The sequence below is a fragment of the Chanodichthys erythropterus genome, chromosome 6 (assembly GCF_024489055.1).
Source record: "Chanodichthys erythropterus isolate Z2021 chromosome 6, ASM2448905v1, whole genome shotgun sequence".
Classification (NCBI taxonomy): Eukaryota; Metazoa; Chordata; class Actinopteri; order Cypriniformes; family Xenocyprididae; genus Chanodichthys; species Chanodichthys erythropterus.
Genome location: NC_090226.1, coordinates 26,089,127 through 26,107,649, shown reverse-complemented (window position 1 = coordinate 26,107,649; position 18,523 = coordinate 26,089,127). Strand labels below are relative to the sequence as shown.

Sequence of the window (18,523 nt, the reverse complement as noted above, 5' to 3'; positions counted from 1 at the left end):
AAAGTTGATACACTTTCCAGAATCTATGAGGGGAATGAACAGGCCAATACAACTGAAACCATTATCCCTGAAAATCTGCTGGTAGCTCCTGTCCAGTGGGACATCTCCACCGAGATTGACCTGTCAAACACCCAGACACCACCACCACCCGAGTGCCCTCCAGAGCTCGTATATGTCTCAGAACAACACAGAGAAAAACTGCTACACCACGTCGATGACAGTCCAAGTTCAGGGCACCCAGGTATCACCGCCACACTTCAGCTAGTAAGAAACAAATATTGATGGCCCTCCATCTGTGGGGGCCCTCCCACTGTGCTACCTGTAATACCACCAAACCATCACACCAGGTCCCAGCCAGTTTGCTCCAGCCACATTCCACACATTCCATTCCACAACGCCCCTGGTCACACATAGCAATAGACTTTGTCACGGATCTTCCCAACTCACAGGGTAACACTACCATTCTGACCATAGTAGACCGCTTCTCCAAATCATGTCGTTTGATTCCTCTTCCTAAACTGCCTACTGCCATAAAGACCGCCGAGATTCTTTGCAATTTCGTGTTCAGATTTTATGGTCTTCCAGAGGACATAGTGTCTGACAGGGTTCCTCAGTTCACCTCCAGAGTCTGGTCAGCCTTCTTCCACCTCCTCAACGTTAACATCAGCCTCACCTCTGGGTACCACCCACAGTCCAATGGCCAAACAGAACGGTTGAACCAAGAACTCACTCGCTTCCTCAGAACCTACTGTCATAACCATCAATCTGACTGGAGCCGCTACATCATGTGGGCAGAATACACCCAGAACTCACTCCAAAAACCAGCCACAGGTCTCACTCCATGCAAGTGTGTGCTGGGTTTTCAACCTCCACTATTCCCTTGGTCAGGAGAACCTTCCGAACTGCCAGCAGTCAATGAGTGGTTACAGTGAAGCGAGGAGACCTGGAACCATGCCCACATTCACTTGCAGAGAGCCGTACAGAGACAAGAGGTTCAAGCCAACAGCCATCACCGCCCTGGTCCTGAGTACCCCCCTGGTCAATGGGTCTGGCTGTCCACCCAGGACCTCCGCCTTCGGCTTCCATGCAAGAAACTCACTCCTAGGTATGTGGGTCCATTCAAAATTATCAGACAAATTACACATTACAAATTACACATTACAGTTTCATTCCGTTTACAACTCCCTGCTAATTATCGTATTTCTCCCATCTTTCATGTTTCCCTGATGAAACCTGCTGGCGGTCCGGGAGAGGGTCGGGATCACTGGGACCGAGGACCAGAGGCCCCCACTGATGCTGATCGACGACGAGGTGGTATATCAGGTCCAGGACCTGCTCGACTTGTGACGCCGCAACAGGGTGCTTCAATACCTGGTCAACTGGGAGGGTTACGACCCGGAGGAACGGTCCTGGGTCAATGCCAAGGACATTCTCGACCCCTCGCTCACCGCTGAGTTTCATAGGATGCATCAAGAGAAACCGGCCCCCAGACCCAGAGGGAGACCCCGACATCGTTTGCCTCCTCGCGTCAGAGGCCGCTCGCAGGGTGGGGGCTCTGTCACGATTAGGTCTCCTGCACCAGATCTCCTGAACTGCCAGAGGGAGCCCTCACCTGAGTATTAGTTTCTATTGGACTTCATTTCCCATGCACCCACATACCTGGGACTGATTACTCATGCCCCTGCCGCCAATCATCTCATCACTCACCCACTATAAAGCTCACACACACACGCAGTCCTGTGCGAAGTCTTGATCAGCCACGGTTATCATTTCTGAGCATTCTACCCTGTTTGCTGTTTTGTTATCGACTTGGACTGTTTTCTGGATTGTGATACTTGCTGCCTGCCTCGATTCCTGCCTGTTATTGTTTATCCCTGTCTGCCGCCTGCCTCGACCCTCTGCCTGTTTACTGGTTTATGATTCCTGTATTGACTAAGTTGTTGAATAAACTGCAAATGGATTAATACACTTCTGACTAGTGTTGTCAAAAGTACCGGTACTTCGGTACCAAGTCGGTACTGAAATTTTGAAAATGTGACGATACCAGCATTTCTGTAGTACCAGTAGTACCAAGAATCCGGGTATATTCAGTACCCACTGATAGGGCTGTGGCATTTACGTGAATATGACACGAGTGAAGCACTCAGCTTTGTTTACAAAAGAAATAATAGGTTAACAATTAAATATGAATCGCAACCATGGAAATATTTTTGTTCATGCAGAATGAGAGAGGTACGTGAGTCCATGTTTTGCGAATCACGATCTTGTCACCCGATTATCAGCGAATTTAACAATATTCCATTAGTTATTCACTGAACATGGAATCTCTGTTTCTTTTCCCAAATCTTCACTCACGCAGGGGATTATAAACGTTTCTTTCGTTCGCATTTAGGCCTATTAGGCTATTCGCATTCTTTACTGTGGAAAAAACACCGTAGGACAGACACCTTTTTGCTTGCACGTCAATTTCTATTTAACACAGTTCCCATTCAGTCGGTCACGTTCGACGTACGTCGGACAGACCGACGAATAGGAATCTCGCTAGAGAGGCCAATCTACTTCGAGTGTAACTAAACGAGCCAATGCACATTGGCATGCAATCATATGCATCAGCTGCTTGCCTCGCAGCGTGGGTATATAATGAGCAGCAGGTGCGTTGCATCTTCAGCTTTTCGCTTCGGAGCCAAACCTTCTCAACACTGAAGAAGATAGCTACTGCAAGCACGAGTGTGAGGACAAACGAGTCTGCTCTTCGAGACGTCTCTTGGTTGCGGGGCAGGCGGACAGCGCAGCAGCGGGGCCGATTTCTCCTTTGTTTTTCTTTGCCTTTTTTATTTGAGCAAAAGCTGTAATCAGCGTGAAGGCCGTTCTCACGGCTGGTGAAACGGTGCGCCTAGAGCGCTAAAAAGCTGTTATTACAGCTGGTAAGAGAGCGCCTTCAAGGAGAGTGCACACGACAGGCTGCACATTTCCCTGTCTGTGCTGCAGCGGTCTTTCCCCTGCGTGCTTCAGCACCTAAAAGAGTCAGTCCTTGAAAGAGCTTACACGAGTAGTTCGAGTCTTTTTAAAGATGTCGTTCTACTTGTGTGTTTCTGGATGCGGTCGTTACCTGGCGCCTCGGGATGGTCACCAGCGCTGTATCGCGTGCTTGGGCTTAAGGCACGCTGAGGCGGCGTTTGTGGACGAGTCATGTACCCATTGTGGGAAGATGACCGTCGCGGAGCTGCGGTTGAGACTCCACTTTCTGCAAAGGGGTGGAGTCCCGGTCCCGACGCCTCGTTCCAATCCTCCTCAGAGGGTTGCTTCGGGCGGCGGGGCTGGTGACTTGAGGATCACGGTGAGCGCGTTTCCTTCGGGGAACCAACCCCCTAGGAACCCTCACCCCTCTTGCGCTCCGCAGCCAGTAGAGCTGCCGGGGAACGCGGTGGACCACCCCAGAGGTGTGTACCATCCGTATCCTTCGGAGCTCCCCAAGACGACCGGATGTCGATCGCTGCATCGGAGGGTGAGCCTGACGCTTCTGGGGATGACGATTCGGCGCAGCTGCCTCCCTCGGGAGTGACGACTGTGCCCGATTCAGACCCGGAAATGATGGCTATGCTTTCCCGGGCCGCCAACAGGGTCGGGCTTGTGTGGAACCCTCCACCGTGTCCCGAGCCCTCGAGGTTGGATGATTGGTATCTCAGGGTGGCAAGGGCTGGTTCTCAGCCCCCCACCCCAGTGCCTTTCTTCCCGGAGGTGCATGAAGAGCTCACTGGCACGTGGACGGCACCTTTTACTGCCCGAAGCCGTGTCGGTGGGTCCTCCTCCCTCACCACCCTTGATGGTGGAGCGGCTAAGGGTTATACACGCATACCCCCTGTGGAACGGGCCGTTGCTATGCAACTGTGCCCTAACTCCACCTGGCGGTGGGAGCCGTCTCTCCCTTCCCGGGCCTGTAAGTACTCGTCGGATCTTACCGGCAAGGCTTATCAGGCCTGTGGGGAAGCCGCTTCCGCCTTACACGCTATGGCGTTGTTGCAGGTCCATCAGGCCAAGGCACTGAAGGACCTGCACGAGGGTGGTCACGATCCGCAAGTTCTACAAGAACTTCGTGCCGCGACGGACCTCGCGCTTCGAGCGACGAAGGTTACGGCGCGGTCAGTGGGTCGTGCGATGTCCACCATGGTGGTCCAGGAACGCCATCTCTGGCTGTGTCTTGCGGACATGAGGGATCGCAGTCCTACTGGCGAAGGACGCAATAGAGCCGGTCCCTCCAGCCGATTTGAGGTCGGGGTTCTACAGCCCCTACTTCATTGTACCCAAGAAAAGCGGCGGGTTACGACCGATTTTGGACCTGCGAGTTTTGAATCGGAGCCTTCACAAGCTACCGTTCAAAATGCTCACACAGAAACGCATTTTCGAGTGCATCCGTCCCCGAGATTGGTTTGCAGCGATCGACCTGAAGGACGCGTACTTCCATGTTTCGATTCTTCCGCGACACAGGCCATTCCTGAGATTCGCGTTCGAAGGTCGAGCATATCAGTACAGAGTCTTACCCTTCGGGCTGGCCCTGTCTCCCCGCGTCTTCACGAAAGTCGTGGAGGGAGCCCTTGTTCCCATGAGAGAACAGGGTGTTCGCATTCTCAACTACCTGGACGACTGGCTCATTCTAGCACAGTCTCGGGATCAGTTGTGCGAACACAGGGACTTAGTGCTCAGGCACCTCAGCCAGTTGGGGCTTCAGGTCAACTGGGAGAAGAGCAAACTCGCCCCAGTGCAGAGGATCTCTTTTCTCGGTATGGAGTTGGATTCGGTCGAACGGGTAGCACGCCTCACAGAGGAACGTGCTCGGTCGGTGTTGAACTGCCTGAATACGTTCAATGGCAGGACAGCGGTCCCACTGAAGTTTTTTCAGAGGCTCCTGGGGCATATGGCGGCTGCAGCGGCTGTAACACCGCTCGGTCTGCTTCATATGATACGAGTCCCGAGATGGGCGTGGCAACGTGGCACGTTCCGGGTGCCGATCACTCAGGAGTGCCGCCGTACCTTCAGCCCGTGGTCGGACCCCTCGTTTCTTCGGGCAGGAGTCCCTCTAGAACAGGTGTCCCGGCATGCTGTGGTCTTCACAGATGCTTCTACCACCGGCTGGGGTGCCACGTACAACGGGCATGCAGTCTCAGGGGTTTGGACGGGACCCCATCTGCATTGGCACATCAATTGCCTCGAGTTGCTGGCAGTACGCCTTGCGCTGAGCCGCGTCAAAGGCCTGCTTCGCGACAAGCATGTACTGGTCCGTACGGACAACACTGCGACCGTTGCGTACATCAACCGTCAAGGTGGTCTACGCTCCCGTCGCATGTCGCAACTCGCCCGCCATCTCCTCCTGTGAAGTCGGAAGCATCTGAGGTCGCTTCGCGCCATTCATGTCCCCGGTGTGCTCAACCGTGTGGCCGACGAGCTATCACGAGCTGCGCTGCCCGGAGAGTGGCGTCTCCACCCCCAGGTGGTTCAGCTGATCTGGAGAGAGTTCGGAGAGGCTCAGGTAGACCTGTTTGCCTCACCAGAAACCTCCCACTGCCAGTTGTTTTACTCTCTGACCGAGGGGACACTCGGGACAGATGCACTGGCTCACAGCTGGCCCCGGGGCCTGCGCAAATATGCGTTTCCCCCAGTGAGCCTACTTGCACAGACCCTGTGCAAAGTCAGGGAGGACGAGGAGCAGGTCTTGTTAGTTGCGCCTTACTGGCCCAACCGGACCTGGTTCCCAGAACTCTCACTCCTCGCGACAGCCCCCCCCTGGCCCATCCCTCTGAGGAAGGACCTCCTCTCTCAGAGACGGGGCACTCTTTGGCACCGCGTCCAGACCTCTGGAAACTCCATGTCTGGTCCCTGGACGGGACGCGGAGGTTCTAGGTGACTTACCCCCTGAGGTACTTAACACCATCACTTCAGCACGTGCACTGTCTACGAGACGTGCTTAAAGATTCTCTCTATGAAGACTTTGCTGCTGGTGGCATTGGCCTCCATCAAGAGGGTAGGGGACCTGCAGTCATTTTCGGTCGACGAATCGTGCCTAGAGTTCGGGCCGGGTGACAGCCAGGTGGTACTGAGACCCCGGCCTGGCTACGTGCCCAAGGTTCCTACCACTCCCTTCAGGGACCAGGTAGTGAGCCTGCAAGCGCTGCCCTCGGAGGAGGCAGACCCAGCCCTGGCTTTGCTCTGTCCAGTTCGCGCCTTGCGACTGTACTTAGACAGAACTCGAAGCTTCAGGACCTCAGACCAGCTCTTTGTCTGTTACGGAGGCCAGCAGAAGGGAAAGGCTGTCTCCAAGCAGAGGATGGCCCACTGGATAGTGGATGCCATCGCCCTGGCTTACCAAGCTCAGGGCGTGCCCTGCCCGCTCAGGTTGCATGCCCACTCCACGAGAGGTGTGGCATCCTCCTGGGCGCTGGCTCGTGGCGCCTCGCTAACAGACATTTGTAGAGCTGCGGGCTGGGCGACACCTAACACGTTCGCTAGATACTATAGCCTTCGTGTCGAGCCGGTCTCCTCCCGTGTTCTCGCCTCAGGTCAGAGGCACGGAGAGGCCCCGGCTTAGTGTCGGCTTGCTGCACTACATGCGCATTCTATTCTCCAGAGAGTCCCTACGGGCAGACCCTGTTTAGTCCTCCGGTTACCCTTCGGCAGCCGACGTGGCGGAGCGTCTGGCGCTAGGCCTATACTCCGTTGTATCCTTGAGAACCGGGTTTAGGCTGGGTTCCATATGTGTGACCCTACGGGGATCCCATATGGTTGGTTCCACGGTTGCTCCTAAACGAAGCCCGTGTCTTTCCCTCTGGGAGAACCCATCTCTCACCGAGTGGAGTCACCCCAGTTCTTCCATATGTTGTACAACCTACAAGGTTAGTCCATATGTACTTATCCATATAACTCCTTCGGGGAAGGATATGGCTTCCGCAGCGTTCCTTATCGCATGTAAGGCTACGCTTTCCCAGCGTTATCCAATTGTCGCACTGAGTGGGTTTTGGGATCAACAGTGATCGACCCTCTCTGCGTGAGCCTGGTCCCACCGTCCTTAGGCAAGGGGGTTCAGGTGGCTCACGACAGAGCGCTGGAAGAGGGCAGCTCCTGTGGCGCTTTGGTAGGGATTCCTATTCGTCGGTCTGTCCGACGTACGTCGAACGTGACCGACTGAATGGGAACGTCTCGGTTACATAGGTAACCCTCGTTCCCTGAAGGAGGGAACGGAGACGTACGTCCCGTCGCCACAGGCGTTGTCCTGCTGATGCTGCCGCCTGCTGGGTTCGGCTCCTCAACGAAAACCTGAAGATGCAACGCACCTGCTGCTCATTATATACCCGCACTGCGAGGCAAGCAGCTGATGCATATGATTGCATGCCAATGTGCATTGGCTCGTTTAGTTACACTCGAAGTAGATTGGCCTCTCTAGTGAGATTCCTATTCGTCGGTCTGTCCGACGTACGTCTCCGTTCCCTCCTTCAGGGAACGAGGGTTACCTATGTAACCGAGACGTTTTTGCTTGTTATTTGACTTTATAAGGCATGTCAAGTTTATTTGTATAGTGCGTTTCACACACTGGTGAATTTTAGTTTTGTTTTCTCTGGCAGCGCTAAATCAAACATAGCCTAAATGTCTGAAGATAAAACTCACTCTTCAGACCTTTTACAACAAGTGTCAGTTGCTTGTAACATCAGGAGATAACATGAAGATATTATTAAAGAGAAATGGCCTCTTTCCTGCTTGTGTCCCACATGCCTCTCAAAGCGCAGAGCGGTAGGCTATATCAAAGACTATAATAACGGAACTTTGGCTATATGACATAAAAAACAAATGTTTTTTGAAATAATATTTAACTTATTATTTAGGGTTACCATTATTTACCTAAAAATTATTTCATAGTTTACAGGCTGTAGTGTGTTGTTTCACTGATGGAATAGAAAATAAGCACGCACGTTTGTTACCCCTGTTGAAAAAAACAGCATATGCTGGGGTAAGGTAGGTATGCTGGAAGCCTTGAATGGAAGCTGGTATGCTGGTTTAACCCTCAGGTTGTGTTCAAAACCCTATAACACATGTGATGTTCCCGGTCAAAAATGACCGGCCCATAAAAAAAAGCATATAAATCACTCATTATACCATATTTTCACCCAATCTTGGATTCAATCTTTTTGTCAACAAGTTCTCTTTCAATTAGGACTGGTTTTATATTTTGATTTGGATCTGAATAATCATAGGCCTCATTTATTTGAGAGTAGGCATTTCATTTTTTTAGTAATTTTTTTAAAATTTTTGAATAATTTTGGAAATATTAAATAAAATCTGAAGAAAATTGGTATTGTTGATCACACTAGTCTACTTTAATGTTTCACCAGGAATTTTGTTTTGAAACTTTTGTTTTGTAAAAAAATATGGCACATAGTCACACTTGTGGTGTTCCCGGTCAAAAATGACCGGCCTATAAAAAATAGCTTATAAATCACTCATTATACCATATTTTCACCCAATCTTGGATTCAATCTTTTTGTCAACTTGTTCTCTTTCAATTAGGACTGGTTTTATATTTCTGTTTGCATCTGATTAATCATGGGCCTCATTTATCTGAGAGTAGGCATCTCATTTTTTGAGTAAAAAACAAATAATTTATGAGTAAATTTGGAAATATTAAAAAAAAAATATGAAAAAAAAATGGCTACTGTTGATCACACTAGTCTACTCTAATGTTTCACCAGGAATTTTGTTTTGAAACTTTTGTTTTGTAAAAAATATGGCACATAGTCACACTTGTGGTGTTCCCGGTCAAAAATGACCGGCCTATAAAAAATAGCTTATAAATCACTCATTATACCATATTTTCACCCAATCTTGGATTCAATCTTTTTGTCAACTTGTTCTCTTTCAATTAGGACTGGTTTTATATTTCTGTTTGCATCTGATTAATCATGGGCCTCATTTATCTGAGAGTAGGCATCTCATTTTTTGAGTAAAAAACAAATAATTTATGAGTAAATTTGGAAATATTAAAAAAAAATATGAAAAAAAATGGCTACTGTTGATCACACTAGTCTACTCTAATGTTTCACCAGGAATTTTGTTTTGAAACTTTTGTTTTGTAAAAAATATGGCACATAGTCACACTTGTGGTGTTCCCGGTCAAAAATGACCGGCCTATAAAAAATAGCTTATAAATCACTCATTATACCATATTTTCACCCAATCTTGGATTCAATCTTTTTGTCAACTTGTTCTCTTTCAATTAGGACTGGTTTTATATCCTGTTTGCATCTGATTAATCGTGGGCCTCATTTATCTGAGAGTAGGCATGGTCAAAATGGTCACAATGGCCGACCATTGAAAGTGAATGGGAGAGATTGAAAATAACAGAACAATTTAGTTTTCAGGAGCATGTTCATTATTTTCATGTACACATATGAGCATATGTGCTTGCAAACATCGAGCCCTTGGACCTGTGCATGTAAACTTTTGCAGCTCGTTTTTGTATTTGGTTGCGTTGTGAATTTTTGCAGCGCGTTTTTGTATTTGGTTGCGTTGTGAACTTTTGCAGCGCGTTTCTGTGTTTGGTTGCGTTGTGAACTTTTGCAGCGCGTTTCTGTGTTTGGTTGCGTTGTGAACTTTTTCAGCGCGTTTCTGTATTTGGTTGCGTTGTGAACTTTTGCAGCGCGTTTTTGTATTTGGTTGCGCTGTGAACTTTTGCAGCGCGTTTCTGTGTTTGGTTGCGTTGTGAACTTTTGCAGCGCGTTTCTGTGTTTGGTTGCGTTGTGAACTTTTGCAGCGCGTTTCTGCATTTGGTTGCGTTGTGAACTTTTGCAGCGCGTTTCTGTATTTGGTTGCGTTGTGAACTTTTGCAGCGCGTTTTTGTATTTGGTTGCGTTGTGAACTTTTGCAGCGCGTTTCTGTATTTGGTTGCGTTGTGAACTTATGCAGCATGTTTTTGTATTTGGTTGCGTTGTGAATTTTTGCAGCGCATTTCTGTGTTTGGTTGCGTTGTGAACTTTTGCAGCATGTTTTTGTATTTGGTTGCGTTGTGAACTTTTGCAGCGCGTTTCTGTGTTTGGTTGCGTTGTGAACTTATGCAGCATGTTTTTGTATTTGGTTGCGTTGTGAATTTTTGCAGCGCATTTCTGTATTTGGTTGCGTTGTGAACTTTTGCAGCGTGTTTTTGTATTTGGTTGCGTTGTGAACTTTTGCAGCACATGTGTTGTCAAACTCATGAAGAAGTTACCCGTTGTACTCCAGTGAAGTCCACAATATGGAGAAAAATCCTGCAAAGTTTTCCTCAACCTTATTTTCCTTTCAACTGAAGAAAGAAAGACATGGGGTGAGTGAATTATCAGGAAATTTTAATTATAAAGCAAATCCTTCTTCTTTTGAAGCCGGGTCACTGCAGTCACGGCCAGTTTGTGTTTGTGTGTGTGTGTGTGTGTGTGTGTGTGTGTGTGTGTGTGTGTGTGTGTGTGGTAATGTCAGATGGATAAATGTATATTAGATGCAGGTTAGGGTAGGATCAAATTTCTCTCTGTGGAAAAGAATGTGTGTAATACTCAAAAAAGTTTGTATGTTTTAACGTGTGTGTGTCTGGGTAGCGTGTGTATAAATGTATCGATACATGCACAGGTCCAAGGGCTCGATGTTTGCAAGCACATATGCTCATATATGTACATGAAAATAATGAACATGCTCCTGAAAACTAAATTGTTCTGTTATTTTCAGTCTCTCCCATTCACTTTCAATGGTCGGCCATTGTGACCATTTTTGACCATGCCTACTCTCAGATAAATGAGGCCCATGATTAATCAGATGCAAACAGAAATATAAAACCAGTCCTAATTGAAAGAGAACAAGCTGATAAAAAGATTGAATCCAAGATTGGGTGAAAATATGGTATAATGAGTGATTTATAAGCTATTTTTTATAGGCCGGTCATTTTTGACCGGGAACACCACAAGTGTGACTATGTGCCATATTTTTTACAAAACAAAAGTTTCAAAACAAAATTCCTGGTGAAACATTAGAGTAGACTAGTGTGATCAACAGTAGCCATTTTTTTCATATTTTTTTTTTAATATTTCCAAATTTACCCACAAATTATTTGTTTTTTACTCAAAAAATGAGATGCCTACTCTCAGATAAATGAGGCCCATGATTAATCAGATGCAAACAGAAATATAAAACCAGTCCTAATTGAAAGAGAACAAGTTGACAAAAAGATTGAATCCAAGATTGGGTGAAAATATGGTATAATGAGTGATTTATAAGCTATTTTTTATAGGCCGGTAATTTTTGACCGGGAACACCACAAGTGTGACTATGTGCCATATTTTTTACAAAACAAAAGTTTCAAAACAAAATTCCTGGTGAAACATTAGAGTAGACTAGTGTGATCAACAATACCAATTTTCTTCAGATTTTATTTAATATTTCCAAAATTATTCAAAAATTTTAAAAAATTACTCAAAAAATGAGATGCCTACTCTCAGATAAATGAGGCCCACGATTAATCAGATGCAAACAGAAATATAAAACCAGTCCTAATTGAAAGAGAACAAGTTGACAAAAAGATTGAATCCAAGATTGGGTGAAAATATGGTATAATGAGTGATTTATAAGCTATTTTTTATGGGCCGGTCATTTTTGACCGGGAACACCACGAGTGTAACAAGGTAACAAAACCCCCACAAAAAATTAAGAAAATGTCCAAAAAAATATTGAGATTTAGTTATACCCTTTGGGAACAAAGTCACTAAGTTTCAGTCCAAAGCGATAACATTAACTAGTATTTTCGGGAAAAAGAAAATTGGTGTTCGGGTCAAATTGACCCGAACACAACATGAGGGTTAAGTTGGTTTATGCTGGTCCTATGCTGATCCATGCTGGTCCAGGACCACCTTAGGACCAGTTTAGGACAAGCATGGACCAGCACATGACCAGCATAAACCAACTCAAAGCAGCATACCAGCTTCAAAACCTACCTTACCAGCATATGCTGTTTTTTTCAATGGTACAAAATAGATGTTTGTGCATTTATTTATTTTTTTGTATATTTCAAAATTTATTTAATTGAGGTAGCCTATATACACACACACACAAACACACTCCAAATCATATTTAATGTTTTTAAAATAGGCTATATAAAATAGTAAAATAGTTCCAACAGATTTTGCTGTGGTACCGAAACTGATACCGAGAACCGTAAAATTTTCATGGTATCGGTACCGACTACTGGAATTTTGGTACCGTGACAACACTACTTCTGAATAAGTTTATTAGTAAACAATAACAAGCACATTATCTCATATTTCTAGCTATGTGAATATAGGCTATATTAATTAATGACCTTTTAAGCACGCTGGACTCAGTGGGAAGTCTTGTTTTGCCATGGCTAACATTTCTGAGCATTTTTCCCCCACTATTGTCTTGCCTGGTTTTGACCCTTTTGGATTTTTACAACTCTTGCTGCCTGCATTTTGACCCTACCTTGTTTATCTGGATATTGTTTGTCTACTGCCTGCCCTGACCATTTGCATGAACTATGTTATTTCTGTTGGCACTTCAACCCACGCCTGTTTGTATATTGCTGCTGTTATAATTATATAACAGTAATAGTTATAATTACTTATATAAGGATACGTAAATGTAAGGATTTTAAGGTTAAGTCGGTAAACTAATTAATAATAATAATAATAAAAAAAGTCATTTTGGAATCATTTTGGAATCGGATCGTGACTCACGGAATCGAATCGGATCAGATCGTGAGGTGACTAAAGATTCCCACCCATAGATTTAACACACTCGCTACAGACACACCCCAAAGTAGAGGAGTTTTAGTGTCATCAGCAGCACTGAGCGGAGTTTTGCTGCAGTGGGCATGCACCGTAAGACAAGATGATGACTAGATGATGACTAGATAATGACGAGACGACACCAAGGTCATTAAACGATAACTATATCAACATGGAATATCGTTGATGAAAAAAAGATGAGACTAAAATGTAATTACAAAAATATAAACTTTACCAAAATCTCTTTGTTTTCATCAAATAGAAAGGAGACAAAATATTACATTCTGTTTTTTAAAAGCTTCTATGAGTTTTCTCGCATGCGGTTGCCAGATGTCAAAGTTTTAAGTCAAGTCACCTTTATTTATATAGTGCTTTTTACAATGTAGATTGTGTAAAAGCAGCTTTACCAGGAAAATAATTTTGGCTGCACAGCAGCTCTAGAAGAAAATGGTGTCATTGTCCAGCTCAAGTTCAGTATTGATTCAATCTAATGAAAAAATTATTAGTTATTAATTTAGTTCATTTATCTATACAGCAGCGCTGGAGAAAACAGTGATGTCATCGTCCAGCTCAGTTCAATTTGCATAGAATGGTGTCCGATCAAAAACACTGTTGAATATCAAGTTGAATGTCAACTAAGCAATCCTGAGGCAACAGCGGCAAGGAACTCAAACTCCATCAGGTGACAAAAAAGGAGAAATTTTTTTTTGGGAGAAACCAGGCTCAGTCGGGGGCCAGTTCTCCTCTGGCCAACAACGAACAGTGCATGATTATGATTCAGGCCGCGTTACGGGTCATAAGTCAGATCGGGATCGGAACAGTCCAAATATTTAATCCAGTTCCGTCTGGTTGAAGATCAGATTCATCACGCCGGTATGGAAATAGTTTAGTGTCGGATAGAGTGGTGTAAAGCATGCTGCCACTGGACTCTGGAGACTTAAATCCCCCAATCAGAGCTTTTCTGTTAAAAAGATACATTTTCTGGTGGTTTACTTTATTTACATTTACATTTATGCACTTGACAGACGCTTTTATCCAAAGCAACTTACATGGAATTTTACTATACATTTGTATTTGAGTATATGCAATCCCTGGGATCGAACCCATGACCTTGGCATTGCTAGTGCCATGCTCTAACCACTGAGCTACAGGAAAGCTTATGTGTTTACTTTATATGTTGTTTAATAGTAATTCCAATAATTCCAAATGTTTTTCTATTAAACATTTCATTTTTTTTTATTAAACATTTTTTGAGAGAACTTTCTTGTTTTACCAGTTTTCTTAATGTAGAAAGTTGTTCATTTATTTGATAAATAAGCTATAATAAATCAGGAAACAAGATGAGTTAAAATAAACCGTGTGTATGAGTTGACATTCTCTTGATTTGTGCTTAGGTAAAAGTGCAATAATTCTGATGAAATGTAAAAGTACATTTCTCAAATGACAATAATCGCTTATTATAATTGAGCAAAATCATTTTGATTATCAATATATGCCGCATGACAAAAATGTGATTAAGTTTTCATTGACTAAAACTAGACAAAAATTCCCAGGCATTTAGTCTAAACAAAAACAGGACAAGGTTGACTAAATATGATAAAAAATAAAAAGTTAATTTGACACAGTACAGTGTTTCACCAAAGCTTTTTTAAACCAATTTAATAAGATTTTTCCCATAGTATCATACTCAGACATTTTTTTTTTAAAAATCCAAAGAGTTACAAGCAGTCTAGTTTTGATCACTTACCATACTCAAGTGCCTTCTGAGTTAGTCTGACTTCAACTCCTGCACTGTTGCTTGTAGACACTAAGACCAGGTTTACAAGAACCAAAAGACACCAAAGGAACATCATTTTCAATATAGCCTATAAGAGACACACATCATGGGCATAAGAATAGGTGTTTTTAACTGTCAGAATAGGTGACCGATTTAATAGGCTCCAGGCTAATGCAGTTGTTTCTATTTTAAACACAGTGACATTTAGTACAAAAGTACTAATTACATCAGCTCCTGTCCTGTGTAGCAAATTCTGCACTTCAAAAAGCAACAATCAGCTTTTGGTTTTGCGCATACAATTTTTTATTGCAACATCTACTTGGTAAACTTGATATTAGCAAATAAGTTGATTATTAAAAAAGGTTCTTTTTAAAATAATTTACTACACAATATTATCTGTGTATTTATCAATGCCTTTATATATACGGTTTGTTTGAGAACTAATCTACAGTATCCTTAGTTGCTAGTCTGACCAGTTAAACTGATTTTTCCAAGTGAAAATAAACATCCTCTTTCATTTTAACACAGCTTCCCAAAGCTCAGTTTAACAAGTTCTCTAATCTCTCTTAGTTCTCAAATGCACAATGTTCTACATGAAGAATGACATGGTGAGAAAAGTGTGGCCTAAATTTGTACATTTTGATTTAAATGTTTTACTCAAGGCTTATGCTTGAAATAAGTACGTATGTACAAACTGATCCATTGGTAGTGTACATGCATACATTTTTTTTAACCTTAAAAAAAGCACTCTGTTTTTGCTGGAGAATGAGGAAATGGTTGAGACAAGCAATGTCTTGATTTGTTATGTTGCCCTGAAAGATACCTTTGTCCTACAGTCAGATGAAGCCACATGACTGTGAACAAGTTGATGTTATGCTTATATTGAATTAAGGCGAGCTAGAATTAAATGCAGAGGAGTCACTTTGCAGGAATGTGTCATGTGACTTGGGTTTATTTCCTGCTGTTACTAAATTTTGACATTTTACAACCATATTTTGTATATCAAACTAGACCATATGAGTAACACAATATACAATATATTCACAAAATGAATATTGTTAACATAGATTACGACTATGTTACAAACCAAGGACAGTCGATATAACAAATATCTACTCATGAACCACAATATTTCTCTTGTGCAGAACCATACCACTAAAGAAAAAGAATTCTGAATATAATCTGTAGAATACACTTAGCATTATCATTCAATGTACACATACAGTACAGATTAGATCTGAACAGATCAAGGAAATAAATATATTTCTCACATAAATTGACCTCATATAGGCTGGTGTTGTTCAGATATATATATATAAAATGTGTGTGTGTGTGTGTGTGTGTGTGTGTGTGTGTGTGTGTGTGTGTGTGTGTGCACTGTACCTTAAACTGTAGTGAAGTGCTATATGGCTGGTCTCTTCCTGTCCAGATGTATGAACTGTCTGATCCCTGGCTAGTAGCAGCACTGAGTGGAACTGAAAGAGAGACATTTCACCACTAATTCACAGCAACAGGAAGATATTGTTAAATTGTTGTGAAATTCACTTACACAGCAGCATGCTCTAGCGTCCATACACAACCTGAGCAGACAAACCATTCAGCAATGAGCAGTAATATTTAGAAATTGTGGTTTGTGAAATTTGTATTCTTATTCATTTCCCCATTGAGTTAGAACCACAATAGTATCATTAAAGAAGAGGAATGTAAAATGAAAGAAGGGGAAAGTAAAATGCTTTACTTTAGAATGTTGATGTCCAAATTGTACAGTGCAAGATACTGCACTAGATAGTGATTTGCTGTTGATGTCAAATGCTGTGTGTCCAACCAAATTATGGTATTTAAACACAAAATTTTCTTTGACTAATATGTCTAATACTAAACATGTGACACTGCCTCAGAGTAGAACATATACACACCCATTTTAATACCAACCAAATAATATTGTTACATGGACATTTTATTTACTCATTATATATGGACAATTATTTATGCACATGTAAATCGGCATTGAATAAAAAACTAATTTTAAAATAGAAATAGGTCACTATTTGTATATGTTAAAAGTAAAGCAAAAAATCCTTTGATTTATAATGCACACAATTCATATATATATATAATATAATATATATTATATAATGTATATATTATATTCTCCTAGTATTTGATATGATGTAACTGATATGTTATTATTGCCTTCACAAACACATATGTATGTGATGTGATGTGATCTGCGAAAACCCATCACATGGTTTAAATTTTACCTATCACAGGTTTCAATACCACATGAAAGCTGGATTCGAGCCCTAATCAAATCTGTTTTTACTTCTTTCATAGTTTGTCTGTAACAAGTTATGGTTGTCTGAAGTCGGCTGATTGCTCTGATTTTCATAAACTGAATTCTGAGAAAAACCGTTGAAAAATAACTGAACTGGTTTAAATAACTGTCACCCTCTTTTTTTGCATACACTGTAAACCCTAATGCTCAAAATACTTAATTCGTTTGAGTAGGACAAACTTAAATTAAACAAATTAGTTCAGTTAAATTAACAGTTATGAGTATTTAAAACTTTTTTTTTACTTTTGAGTTCACAGCACTGACATATTTCAAGTAAACTAAACTGTTTTAGTTGCAGCAGATTTCTAATTCCCAGCATGCTTTGCATCAGACTGTCTAAATGTTGAAATAAAGTGTTATTTTGTGTGTTTTTGCATAAGATTAACATAGGGAGACATAAGTTAGTGTTTAATGTTGTGTTATGTTGGGATTGACAGGGGGTTCTGTTATGTTAGTTTTGTAGGGTTACCATTCTGGTGAAGAGTAGACCGTGTGGTTAGGTTGAGGATGGGCTGCAAAACTTTTAAGACCACATATACTGTATGTTGTTTGATTATATACATGCAAGTATATATTGACAGTCTCTTTGATAATTATAATAGCATGTGTTTTTTGCTAACTAACATTTAACCAAGATTTGAATGTGATGTTTATGTAAATTAACTATATGTACTTGAGTAGGGCGAGGCTGAGAACTGTGGGAGCGAAGGAATGCCAGTGATGTGATTGTTAATGAGAGACACCTGTGCACCACACTAGCATTGCTCCACTTCCATGGCTCTCGGCCCCGCCCCACTTGTCACAAAAAAATTAAGTTCTACTAACTTAAAAAAAATAAGTTAGTTAACTTAAATGTTTTGAGGTAATAAGTTTCCTCAAATGTTTTGAGTATTCTGAACTTATTGAGTTTTACAGTGTATGAAAATGCACTATCCAAACATAAATGGTTGTAATTCAAGAATGCTTTGGAATATAAACCTAAGGTTGTATATATATATATATATATATATATATATATATATATATATATATATATATATATATATATATATATATATATATATATATATATATATATATATATATATATATATACATATATACACACACACATACATACATACACACACATACATATATATATATATTTTATTACAGAGACTATATATTACTACAGAGACCGCATTTTTTTACAGTGTGTTCAGGGGACAGGCATCTAGCGGATAGTGAGGAGATGTTTGCTGTATGTGACAAATGTTTTGGCCTAAAAATGTGTGACATCACTTAGAGCACCTTTAAACAATTTATTTTGATTTAACACCATTGTTTCTGGTTCAAATGTGATTGCTTCATGTTAAATTGACATGAAATGGTTACTAGAACTCACTTGATGTTTTCATTGAAATAACGTTTCAGTCAAGTAATCCAACCAAACAGGACTTTCACTTCCCATCATGCTTTGCACCTGGCTGAAGAGGGAGAATAAATAAGATGAGAATATGAAGAGAATTCTAACTGTTTAATGTTCTATTATGTAAAAGTTTTTGTTATGTTAATGGGTTTTTTTTGGAGATTGTGGTGAAGTGTAGAGCTTGTGCTTGGGTTGAGGAC

The 18,523-nt window shown here is 42.4% G+C and overlaps 1 protein-coding gene across 3 annotated transcripts in view; it reads right to left on the bottom strand.

Moving 5' to 3' along the window:
- LOC137021687 (bactericidal permeability-increasing protein-like) overlaps positions 1-16,048 on the bottom strand; it is a 246,002-nt gene extending 229,954 nt beyond the window's left edge. The window contains exons 1-2 of one of the 3 annotated variants that reach the window (XM_067388499.1): positions 15,961-16,048; positions 14,548-14,665 (exon numbers count right to left, since the gene is read on the bottom strand). In XM_067388499.1, the coding sequence (XP_067244600.1) occupies positions 14,548-14,653 (106 nt within the window). In that variant the 5' untranslated portion in view covers positions 14,654-14,665; positions 15,961-16,048. Of the gene's footprint in view, positions 1-14,547; positions 14,666-15,960 lie in introns of those variants that run through there. The other 2 variants (XM_067388500.1, XM_067388501.1) reach the window with 2 other exon arrangements.
- Positions 16,049-18,523: the final 2,475 nt, after the last annotated feature.